General features: G+C 30.9%; 1 protein-coding gene across 1 annotated transcript in view; it reads left to right on the top strand.

Moving 5' to 3' along the window:
* Window positions 1–5,063: 5,063 nt before the first annotated feature.
* The window catches only part of LOC106685662 (uncharacterized), a gene marked incomplete in the record, with an annotated part of 12,420 nt that continues 4,229 nt past the window's right edge, over window positions 5,064–13,254 (top strand). Inside the window, 3 exon segments of the mRNA XM_067048348.1 lie at window positions 5,064–5,235; window positions 7,091–7,222; window positions 9,857–9,974. Coding sequence (XP_066904449.1) covers window positions 5,216–5,235; window positions 7,091–7,222; window positions 9,857–9,974 — 270 coding nt within the window.

The following is a 13,254-nucleotide window of genomic DNA, read 5'->3' as shown; positions in this document are numbered from 1 at the left end:
TATATATATACAGATCTACAAAAAAACGTTTTTGAAGCATCAGATATATTTTGTTGCTGATGCATAAATACATTTTTCATCATAATCTTTGTGTTGCTCGTTACGCTGAACCAACCTACTGCACCTCTTGGTATAGGAACATCCACATCATTATTCCAAAAAAATATATTTTATGAACTCATGATTCTCCATAAAAATTAAGTCAACTCTAAAGCTTTTTTTCTCGAATTATGCAATACATTTTCTATCGACATGCTACAATCAAAGAATATCTTTTTTTTTTTTTTTTTGGAATGCTCTGAATAGCATGGTTATCTAACGGAGTTCCCAAAAATATCTCTCAGTACGTCGAAAATCATGTGTTATCTTGATGGATTGTGTTTTCTAAGGAGCAATGCCCTGATTAATCTAAAATATTGCTAGAATAGAACAAACAGTTCATTAATCCCTAGATAGTTTTCTCATTAGTGGTACTAGAGTAGCTCTAAAGTATTTCAGGTTACACTATTCTACTCGTATGCAAGTTCATTAAATTATATGAATTCTTTTCAAAACCATGAAAAATTAATATTGGTTGGAAGAATGGGGCTTATACAGCATTAACAAAGACACTGCAACGTAGGCAATACAGGTCCAATTCAAGGTTTTTGTTTTATCTGATAGAAAATTAAATTATCTTAGGAAGAACTATACTGCTTCAAGAGATGAACAGTTTTAGAGTTATCCAAAAGTCGATATTTTTATTAAATAAATGTTTTAAATGTATTTTTATCTGATTTTTGTATTAGTATCTGATAATCAAATAAGTAATAATATTATATCGATTATTTATTATCTACTTTTCTATTTGTTTCTTAGTTTATTTATTTACCTAAAAAAATTTTTTTTTTAATGAAACGAAAACTATACGTATGTCTTCCACAGAAACAGAGCTTTTAACCGTTTAATATAAAGCTTTAGTAGATATTGGGCCTTAATCTTGCTACTAAATTCCTACGAACCAGTATCAGAAGTGTAGTACTTTGTGAAGCACTGTTACTAGACCAACGGTTGTGCAAGGAAGTGAATTAGTCAGAATCACGCTCGGTCACCAGATTTTTACCGAATTAAGGGTATCTACTTTATTTGGCTGGGCGGACCCTGGAGGACTCCTGAACCCACAGCTCCAACTGACTCAGTCTCAACAGTTCCGAGTCCTTGGAGTTTGTAGCACAGTGTCTTACCGCTGAGCCACTCCTCTTCTCATAAAATACAATATTGTAAATCTGGAAAATATAGGCCTTTTTTACATATTTAGGTATGTTGCCATAAATTCGCCACAATTCCTGCGAAGCTTACGTACGTATGTGGCTCCCCTGCATACACAGTATATGTGCAGTAAGGCTTTAGTAGACTTATGAAAAAACTTTTTTTTCTCGGAAAATGACAAAAAAGAGGCTTTTTGTCGAGATTTATTTTTTTCATCAACTTAAGATTTTATTCAGTTATTTACTTAATAGCTTAGGATAGCTGATTTCACTCGTCATTTATATGGAATAGGCTCGTATTTTTCAAATTTATATTAAGTGAGACCACTGGAAACAGTTAGTTAAGTAATGATGATGGCTTAATTCATTGACTATGGACAAACTTATCAGGTCATTTGAATGACATGTTATGCTTATTTTCATTTATTTCAGAGATAATTACTATTATATCATATTTCATTGAGCTGTGGTAGAAAGGCTTTTCCATTTAATTATATATCATCGACAGGGTTAAAATAAGTACAAGGTGGTGTAAGGTTTCATTTAGGACCCAGCGACGAAGAAATTCTGACCTAGCGTCACAATTTTATCGACTGATCGATGTGCCTGGAAGATGCCGTAACACCATTATGTAAATGACTGAGAGAGGGAGAGAGTGATGAGGAGGGAGTAGAGAGTGAGGAGGGAGAGAAACGGAGAAAGGGAGTTAAGGGATTTTTCTTTATATACATATAAAGGGCCTCAGTGGAAGGCTTGCGGTCGGGCCCGCTTCAGGATTTACACAGCATCAACAAACCCCTCGGCACATCTCCGCTGCAATTTATCTCCTCCGTATTGACAGCTCTTTGTTGCATTTTAGTTATGTTCTATTACCGTTCGATAATTAATAAATTATTTCCATAAAACTATTTCTTAAATTTCATTTTTTTGGAAGGGAATAAAAAAACAACGCTGTTTTATTAAGTACGGCGATTGGTTTCAAAAGAGGCTCAAAAAAATTGCAGGAGAATTAAATTGAATTGAAAAAAGAGGGTTCTATCCGTTAATACGTAACGCCGCCGTAGTTGTTTGCACACAGCAATCTTCTTGTTCGTACTCGTACGAAGCTATCTTTGGTTTCCTTGTTGCCTTGTTGATTTTTGACCCTATTTTTTTTGCGTATTTGGAGTTTGCCAAAAACAGAACAAGATGCAATTTCTTCAGGAACGAAATATTTTAACTAAAAAACGTACATGTAGCAATTCCCATAACATGAAACTATATTATGGTAAACGTAACTTTTGAAAATGTAATTTAAGACTGTGTGATCAGCAATTGGGACTTAGTTAAGATACCTGGTTTGAGTTGAGCAGAATTCCTATTTGTTCAGCTTTGAGATTAATATACTCCTGATTCGAGGAGCTGACATCGGTTAAATTTTGTGAACAGTTTGATTTATCGGATAAAACTTACAGACTGGAATTATGTATGAACATGCTTGAATTATGTATCTTGGATATGGAAAATAAATTAAATAAGAAGATAGCTGGACCAAATAAGTTTTTTTACTAAACGCAAAAATAATTGTGGTCGAGTACCCGAACAGTGGGTGTTTGGTGGTATATGTAGAGAATCAAAAGACTCGTTTGTTATTTATTATTTTATTATTTATTGTTTATTTATTATTATATATCGAATCAAAAAATTCATTTATTGTCACTGTTCCTTATAGAACTGGCTCTATCCTTCTTGATAAAATTATTGAAAACATTGCAGATGGTAGCACAATTTATTCTGACAGTTGGAAAGGTTACCAAGGTTAAGAAGGATTCCTACATGCTAAGGTTAATCATAAATACAAGTCTATTAATCCTGATTCAGGAGTTCACGCACAAACAGTTGAGAGAATGTGGGGTAGTGCTAAATGGAGGAACAAGAGACATAGGGGGACTGCAAGAGATCATTTGAAATCTTTGATAAATAAGAAAATTGAGACTGTTTTGTTGAATCTATATTAAATTCCATATCGGCCAATTTTCCACCGAAATCTGATTGACTACTTTACATAAATAAAATGTTTTGAATTTTAAATTGCTTTGATTTTACATAGTTTTTTATTCTATGATTTGTTACAAAAACTGTAGGTGTAGATTGGGGCATTAGCGGAATTTTTCTGCGGTGGCGTTAATACGCAAGTACCAAAAACTGTCTTTATTTACATACTGTAAGTAATATTATATAAATACACAATACTAGCATAATTCATACCGTCTACCGGTGAGATTTTCAATCCCTAATCGTAGTGTTTTTATTAAAAAATAGTGCATTTCAATACACAAAATAACTTCCAACATTTACCATTTAAAATATCAATTAATTTTTTTTATAATTAATAAATGATCTACATACAACAATATCTTAAATTTCATTTTATTCAAGGGGAAGAAAAAAACAACACTGTTTTATCAAGTGCGATGATAAGTTTCAAAAGAGGCTCAATAAATTTGAGAGAAGAAAAAATTACAGGAGAATTGAATTGAATTGAAAAAGTGTCTTTGTTTACATATTGTATGTTATATTATATAAATACACAATACTGGCATAATCATATACCGTATACCGGTGAGATTTTCAATCCCTAATCGTAGTGTTTTTATTAAAAAATAGTGTATTTCTATACACAAAAATAACTTCCAACATTTACCATTTAAAATATCAATTACTTTTTTTAATATTAATAAATGATTTCCATACAACAATATCTTAAATTTCATTTTATTCAAGGGGAAGAAAGAAAACAACAAGGCTGTAATTAAGTGTGGCGATTAGTTTCAAAAGAGGCTCAATAAATTTGTAGATAAAAAATTACAAGAGAATTGAGTTGAATTAATAAAGTTCCTATATTTGCATATTATATGTTACATAATATAAACAAATAATACTGGTATAATTACATACCGTCTACCAGAGAGATTTTCAATCTCATAAAAAAATGTGAATAATTTAAAGGGCATTTTGTACAAAAATAACTTCCAATATTTACTATTTAAAATATTAATTACTTTTTTTTTTGTCGAAATATATTTATCTAAATATTTATTTATATATGGCTTTAAAACGGAACATGCGCCTACTAAATAAAGCATGTTTTCATCTTTCTTACTATTTATGTCCTTATAAATATCACATGTATAAATGATGTCCTTCAACTAAATATAGTTTAAATTCTAAAGTTGTTCAAACTATTTCTGATTCAATTCAACATAGCTTTGACTAAGCTTTGGAACTAAGCAATAATGTATCCACTACTCTCTCCATTTAAGTCTAGTACTTTGGATCCATATCTCTTCATGTTCATTGACCTGAGTGCAGTATCAATGCATGCCAGTGCAGTTTGTTATATTTATTTGCTTGCAAATATTTCTATCGATAAGGGCAGTTTGGTTTAACTTAAACGAGGATACCTTTCTTTTCTTCATTTTTTCAACGAGGATACCTTCATTTCTTATACCCAAGTTGTTAAAGATGATGAAATCAGATGGTAATTAAGAGGAATAAGATTCCACATATTAAGAAACATATGTTAGATACATAGAATTAAAATTACAATAAAACATATGTTGGACTTGGACATAAACTGCTTATTTATTAATAATTATAAACAATTGTATACATTTCATAACTTAACTGTGATTTATCAGGAATTATTTTTTTTTAAATATTATTATTGAATTAAATAAAATTATAAAGTTTCCGGTAACTTGATAATTTAGTATATATACATCTGCTTTTCGATTTACATGAAACGTATGTTTGTTCAAGGATACTTATTTCTTTCTTAGAGTTCATACTCACTTGTGAATGGAAGTAGTTTGTATTATTAGTGTTAATTGTTAATACATAGGACAAATAATAAAAAGAAAAATAATTAAAAGTTCGATTACAAGGTGATTTAGAAGCTTAATAATTCGTTAAAGGGCTTATTTTAAATGGATAAATATTATAATAGGTATGTACTTATAAATAAAATTAAAATTTGTAATTACAAATTATAGAATTGATTTTTATTTTTAAAAAAAAAACTTTGAAATTATAATCAATTATTGAAAATATAATAACATTATTTGTTATTAGATTTGAGCTCTTAATTTGACCTGGGCCCTTTTCTTGACTTGTAACTTAGCTTGCCCGTGTTCAAATTCAGTCTCAGCAGAGCAATGGAGCATAGTTTATACTTCTAACTATAACGAAATTTTTAATAGAGCAAACAGTTAGAAAAAAAGTAATGTTTAATTAATATATCGACGATTTCACTATTTGCAGCAAAAATAACTTTAAGTGTTAAATACGAGGGTGAGGCAATTATTATCCGGAATATAGTTATACAATTTTATTGTTATCAAATAGGAAACTTAAGAGTAAAATTTACCGTAGAAACACTAGTGATAATTCCATTAGACATCTTGATAACAATAATATTTTAGTGATAATATAATTAAAAAGGTTTAGACTAAAAAACGAGAGTTTAACTATACAATTTAGAATGGAGACCCAAATCGTCCTGCACAACAGATTTTAAACAAATAAAATAACATAATAAAATGAGGACTATTTTATGATTAAAAATCTGTAATTTATGGTTTAAAAAAGTAATAGTGTGGTTGCATTAAAAAATAGTATCATATCTAAAATTATTATAAAATCACAATAACAAACTAATTTTGATAAATAAAACAAACAAGTTTTGATAACTGATTATTTTAAAAGAACTAACTAGAAGAAGGATTATAATGTCGAATGTGAAATAATAGACAGTAATAATTTTTTATAAACTAAATAGAATCATAAAAATATACACAATATTATAAGGGCGTTTTGCAAATCACAAAAATACGAAATTTGATGTATTCAATGATAATAACTTAAAAAACTACCTTAAAATTACGAAAATAATTATAAGCAAAATAATTGAACCGTGTCGAGAACAATTATGCATCGGGGGATTCTCTAGTAATTAATAAAAATAATGCAGAATAGTATCAATAATAAACCCTAAAAATGCTAATGCTACAGCTCTAGCGGGGCACGATCATTATTAATAATTATTAATCATTGTTAATAAACAAAAAATAAAAAAATATTGAGTCCAATTTATTATTTATTTATCTAAGCGTTTCGACCACTAGGGTCATTTACGCAGGATATACAAAGTTAGTAGATTACAATTGATATATTCACAAAGTGAGAAAGTTACAATTACAATTGACGTAGTTAGTCAATTATCACATTAAATTATGCATCCACTTTTACATGCTGTAATTACAGTTAGACAAGTCTAATCATAGATATTAATGATTTTTAAAAAGTGAATAAGTTTTGTTATTGTTGTGGGTTCTTCTCTCAACATCTCCTGTATATCTGATGAAAATCGGTGTGGTTCGTGAGCAATACATTCAGTAAAAATGTCCATAACGGTGAGATCATTTCCACAGTAGGGACACATTGGTGCATTTTCATTTTTCATGTGACGATCGTGTGTCGAGTATGGCCTAGCCGAAGATGGGTTAATACTACATCTTCTCTCCTTAGCAGATTCAAGTTTCTGGTTGGACTTGAGTTCAATTACAAAATATTAAAAAATGTAATTAGTCAATTTTAAAACAAATATTAAAATAATCTTAAATAAATTTTATTTAAAACATATAAAAATTAAAAGCATATGCAAATTAGTATAAGAGAAAACAATTTGATTTTCTTATTGTTGTCGATTATTATTACTATAATATTAGAAGTATTTTTCAGACCAAAGAATTTCTTCTGCCCAGTTAACTTGCTTTGTTAAGAAGAATACTTGTTTGTTTAAGACTTTCTTTGGACGATATGAATTATTATACCCCAGTGACTGTAGATAGAGCTGGCATCGAATCCATCAGATCTGAGGAGAGGGCCGCGAGGGTGTGGCACCATAAGTGGAGTTGGATCATCGACGAGTACAGGCATGAACTTTTTTACTTATTAAATTATAAATTCATTGCTAAAGGGATGTAATTTCTTCGCTTTTAATAATAAGAGACCAAAGCCAAGCTGAAGATTTTAAGGGGGCCGCCCATAGCTCAGTGGTTAAGACACAGTCTTTACCTATTTGATGTCTATTGGCGATGCTGGTTCGAATCCGGCCTGGGACGTTGACTTTTTTCATTGAGTGGGGGTCCCACAAAATGAAGAAGGTTGGGGGTCAAAACCACGGTTAGGCAGTATAGGACTCCAATGGGAGTCTTGGCCGAAAAAAAAATTTAAGTATTATACTTGTTTTGACCACGCATTTTTTATGTAAATAAGCATTTTTCCTCTTGTTTATAACATTTAACGTCCAAATTCACATCAAGTAGACGGAAAAAGGTATTTAATTTCGTCAATTAGTTACATAGATACCTCATGAAACAAATGTAAACCTTTACTTACAAGAGCCCAAGAAGGAAAAAAAAATCAGTTATTTCACCTATTTTTTTTTATTACTTTAATGAAAACTATGTATAGTTATGTAATATATTCAAACTTCAAGGTTAATTAATATTGTTTTAACTCACATATCCACAACAAGAAACATGTGTTTTTAATGTTTATTGAAATACAGTTTTACTTTAACTAATTGTAAATTAAAAAGAACAATCTTAACTAACAAAGGCTCTATCCTATCTTATTCTAATTATATCTATCTTATCCCTAAATATATATCTATATACTTATTACTAACTTATAATCTAACCTACAATTAAAATACATACATTTGTTATCTATGTCCAAAAGTGAACAATGACGCGTACATACTTGCACTCAGCTGGTCGTAGCAGAGAGAGAAAGATCTCTTCTCAATACTCAGTTTTTCAACTTAATTTAGCTCACAGAGAAACCAAAAATACACTAGACTTTACATCAATGTTATTAAATGTCCATTAAAAAACATCCAACAACAGAACATATGATTTTTTTTCCTCTCTCTGCCTCCGGCGCATGCGCTGCCATCACCAATTCTGTCTCGTCTATTACAGTTACTAGTAAAAATTGATCAGTCTGACAAGTTTAGTAAGGATAAAAAATGGTGGTTGTTTCTAAACATAAACATTTTTTTCAAGACTACTACCCCTAAGAAGATAAACGTTATATGCTACTTTACTGCGCAGTAAACTGTCGTTAATTTAGTTGCTGGCAAACATCTGTAGGTCTAATTGTTCCCGAGGTATAGTTTTTCATAAATCAAAAATTTTATTCGAACCGCAATAAATCAGCATTTTGTGAATTTATTTTGGAATGTATCATATACACTACTACTCATACGAAAATAAACCATATAGACTGCATTACAATATATTCATCTAGCTTTAATTTGATTGCAGACAGAAATTTTTATGTTTAATGGTTCCTAAGATATATTATTTCATAAACGAAAAGTTTGGTCTGAACAATTAGAAGTCTTCATCTTGCTAATTTATTTTGGCAAAAAACGTGAAAACCTCTACTACTGTGAAGATAAACGTCATAAATTACTGTATAGCTCTATAAAATAGCTTTAATTTGAGTGCCATTAGAGATATATACGTCTCATGGTTTCTGAGCTAAAGATTTTCCACAATGAGCTCACTTACTACTGATTTTTATTTTGTACAAACATTTTTTATACAATATAAGCAATTTGAACCATCCCTGTAGTGAATTGAATGGCCTTTTAGTTTCAAATTCGTAACCTAAGGTCCACTGTTAAAGATGGAAATAAAAATTCGAAAAACACAACTCTCTCCTTCACCCTATGTTTGGCTCTGCAGCAATATCTTTTACAAAATTAAAAAAAAGCTCTGAGGCTATTCTTGCCATCCCATATTTCCGTTTGCGATCATCATTTCAGCAGATTAAATTTTATAGTGAGTTATAAATAAATCATAAAGTGCGGTACGTGAATCAAATAACTTTCACTAACATGCTAATTTGTATAGAAATTATTGCTCGTTTCAGATTCGACAAATTCTTTAATATACCCGTTGGCAAGACTGCCCATTCTATATTGTTATTAATATTCTTATCATTACAATGTTTTCCTGTTTCTGTGGTTGTTATGACAACAGCGTGAAACACGGCAACATTTATTTTTTCCTTAACTGTAAAATTCTTTGATACTTTATATTTATCCATTTTTTTATTACTGTGAGCAATGAGACTAAAGGATAACTATTTCAAATAAATAAGATTATAATCTATAAATATAAAAAAAGACTTTTTTGAATATTCAGCGTGTAAGCTCATTATGACAAGACCTAGCTGATATTAAAGACCTCTTGATTAAAAATTTGTATGACGAGCTCAATGAAATTCGTTTGAACCGTTTTGGTGTAAATGTATAAAAACTGTAAAATCTATGATATAAAGTGGAACTTCTGCTAAGTCTATTTTACCGAAAATGTCACCTCAAACCCCAGATATTTACCTACGTAAAATACGTGATTAACTTTTGTCCCATAATACATTTTTTCTTTTTGAGCTAGGCTTTTCACATGCGCGTGCACATACACACCCTCGCACGCACACACATCCGAATTTCCTTTTGATATAATATTTATATTATAAATTTTGATTTGAAGGAAAATTTACGATGAGCTGAAAGCACTGAAGAGTGAGAAAGCAGATTTGGCACACGTTGTCTTAGTAGCTGAGGACAATAGGACGATGAGACCTTATCCTGAAACAACAAGTGGTGATGTAAGTATCCATTTTAATTATATAATTATTGCTGTTTACAACTGTACATTATAATACATTTAGTAAATCTGATCTAAGTTAAATTGGAGTTTTACAGGCGTGTAGAGAAACTACTAGAAACTATTTGTAACGCTCTAAAAACATTTTACATTAGCTGGTCTCGTGACCATCTTCTTTTCAGGCGCCTCGGAGGATTGTTAGGAATGGAAGAGGATGTAAGATTAGAAACTAGGGAGTTTGAGTGGTTAGAGAGTTTATAATGGAAGGAATGATATCTGGTTCGGGCTAGATCGATTACATAGGGAACATTAAGATCTTTATGTATGATTTTATTTGTGACAAAGTAAGGAAATCACTAATCATACCAAGACTTAATATATACCTATTTCTACCATAGCGGGTCAAATGACCCGACTTTATGTTTCATGCTTGAATGTATGAAATATGGATGTTAGGAAGGAAATAAAAATATAAATTAAATTTATTATAATTAAACAAAATAGTATGTTGAGCATTTCTATTACAAAAGCAAAAAATAAAAACTTGTGCTCTTCCAGGTGTGCCACCTACTTGCATTTGTTGCCAAACAGATCCATCATTCGCAACATTTTGTTCATTTATTTCTACTTCACTTTCTTCCGAACTTGAGAGTAATCTTATTCTTTTACGGGCACTACATACATTCACAATATTTTCCTCTTCATCGTCAGTATCTGTAGAATCAAACTCATTTTTATTTGCAACCAATATATCTTCATTTTCAGAAAATTCATCTTCACTAATTTCTGAAAACTCTTCGCCAATATTATTTATATCTTCTAAGAACTTGTACTGTCTTGTTTGCTTCGACATTTTTCTGGGTAAAAAATGATCTGTATTACTATAGCTATCAAAATAAAATATAAGCTAGGTACTCACCAAGACTTTCAATTTTTGCCACTTTTTCTTACACTAAAAAGCTATTTTCAATCTAAAATTTGATATTTTCTTGAAATTATTCTGAGCTATTTTCGTTGAACTACTTTACGCAACACTCTTTGGAAGAATGTGCAACTTACTGACTACAAATATGACTAGATAATCTCATAAAACAAAAAAATTCTCTCCGGGTCAAATGACCTGTTGTGGTAGATATCGGTATACAACAAGGATTACTCAGAATAAACAAAACAAAACAAAAATATTTTTATAACTGTACATTAATTACTTAGAAAAAGTCATGCAGTCAAATGTGCAAACGCAATAAAATTATACGTGCATTTTCAATGGAAAAGTTCAAAATGGGTCATTTGACCCGTTATGGTATGTTTAGTGTTAAGGATTTTACGAAGGATTTTGGATTGTAAGGATTAAATACGAGAGGAATTCGCAGGTTTAGTGGAGCCCCAAAGCTCAATTCCATATGTCCAGATTGGCCTTATTACGGTCATGTAGATCAGTCTTTTGTAATGTGTTGGAAGTTTAGACCGTTTGTCTAGTAAGTGCTGTAACAGTCGAAATAGACGTGCAGTTTCCTGTCTTTTCAGTCTTGTATGAGGATTCCAGGTTAATCGTTTGTTCAAATATAGTCCAAGGTATTTTAATTATTAAACTAGATATATTACGAACTGGATCCCAATCCTTACCATGTTAAATTATTACTTTATATTGATTAGGCTTGTCTACTTCATTTTTTTTAAATTTCTTTTTTGTTTTATTTACCAATACCTTAGTACGAATGGCCTTCCGTCCACATAAATTGTTTGTGAACTTCAGAAGACAAGCGTATGATGCCTTCAAAGGAGAGTATTCCAGTTGAGTACTTTTAAATGAAAGCTCCCATAAAAAATTCAAAATAGGAAGAGGCTTTAAACAAGAGGATCCACTATCTAGTACCCTCATCAAACCTCTTTTAGAATCTTCCAGATACGAAGAAAATAAAAACAAATGGCAATTGGCCAGAAAATAAATAGTAAATAACAGACAATAGTATGTCCATACTGACATCAGAGGTCAGATAGCAGGAGAAGAAATGCAAATTGAGAAATAGTGCTTCAGGGTATGAATCTAAGATTAGGGCACAACGAGAATAGAATGAGAGAGGGATAATAAAGCAGGGATAGATGCAGGAAACCGTTGTATATTCATTCAAAAACAGTCGAGCTTAGCTAAATTATGTCTTCAAATCCAATAAATAGGATATGGTTTCTGAACAGAGAAAGCTAAAGCGAAATATTTCAATGACAGAGAAAAGTTGTAAAATCGATTAGCCAATTTTGAATATGAGATCAACAGAAGAAAAGGACTAACCTGAAGTTAAAGGACCTCTATGGTGGAGTATACGTTGTGAAAAGCATTAAAAAGAGTATAAGTCGATAGTTGGAGCATCTGAAGCGGATGGACCCAACAGGGAATTACAAAAATATTGGCTTAAGGAAAGCCCAGTGATAAACTAAACAGAGGGAAGCCTCGTCGTTTATATGGGTATAAGCCTCCGCTGTCACTTTGCAGCTGACATAGGCAAGTGAAAGATGACAGCAGGGGTCCTGCTTCTTCAAGGACTGAAATTAATGTTAACTGATAAAAAGATAATTTAAAATAAGTACTGTATCTTTATTTGGTTTCATTACTTATTTTTTCTTTAGTGTTTCACATTTTGATTTCTTTACAACTGCAATACTATTGTCATTTCTTACCGCAGTAATCGATTGTTGTAATCTAAAAGCTACATCCTCCTTTTCTTCATATCGTGAGATAGGGACCAATATTTTACTCATTATTATCTCACTTAAAACTTTGATATCAAACGCTTTCAATCCTTTCAGACCAAAGTCCTACGAAAATTGTCAATGGCCCTTGTAACCCGCAATACTCTACATCACGACTTTATTATTCCATTTTTATCAAACCTTATCAAATCCAAATTTACCACATTCCATGAGAATTCCTGCTAGCCCCCCCCCCCCCTCCTCATTCATCCTCCTCTGGCTTTTGACGAGCACTCTCCCGTAGTCCTGCTTTTGCAGATGGAAGACACAAACCATTAAGAGATTTTCTACAAGATACCTTTAGGAATGATAAACTAAACAGTAGAAAATACCATAAGAGGTCGTTAAACAATTTACTGAGTATTTAGCGAGACATATTGAAAACTATCAACCAAATGTTTACATTTTTCATCTCTTGGCTATCACAAGCTAATCATATAAAAATTTAATTTAAATATGAATGTTAATGCTATCTTTAATTTCAAGAATGAGTAGTATAAATATAAAAAAAACATTATTTAATTTATATAATT

This window comes from Halyomorpha halys, unplaced genomic scaffold (assembly GCF_000696795.3).
Source record: "Halyomorpha halys isolate HHAL.00 unplaced genomic scaffold, Hhal_1.1 Scaffold723.1, whole genome shotgun sequence".
Classification (NCBI taxonomy): Eukaryota; Metazoa; Arthropoda; class Insecta; order Hemiptera; family Pentatomidae; genus Halyomorpha; species Halyomorpha halys.
This window is presented reverse-complemented; position numbering and strand designations above follow the sequence as displayed.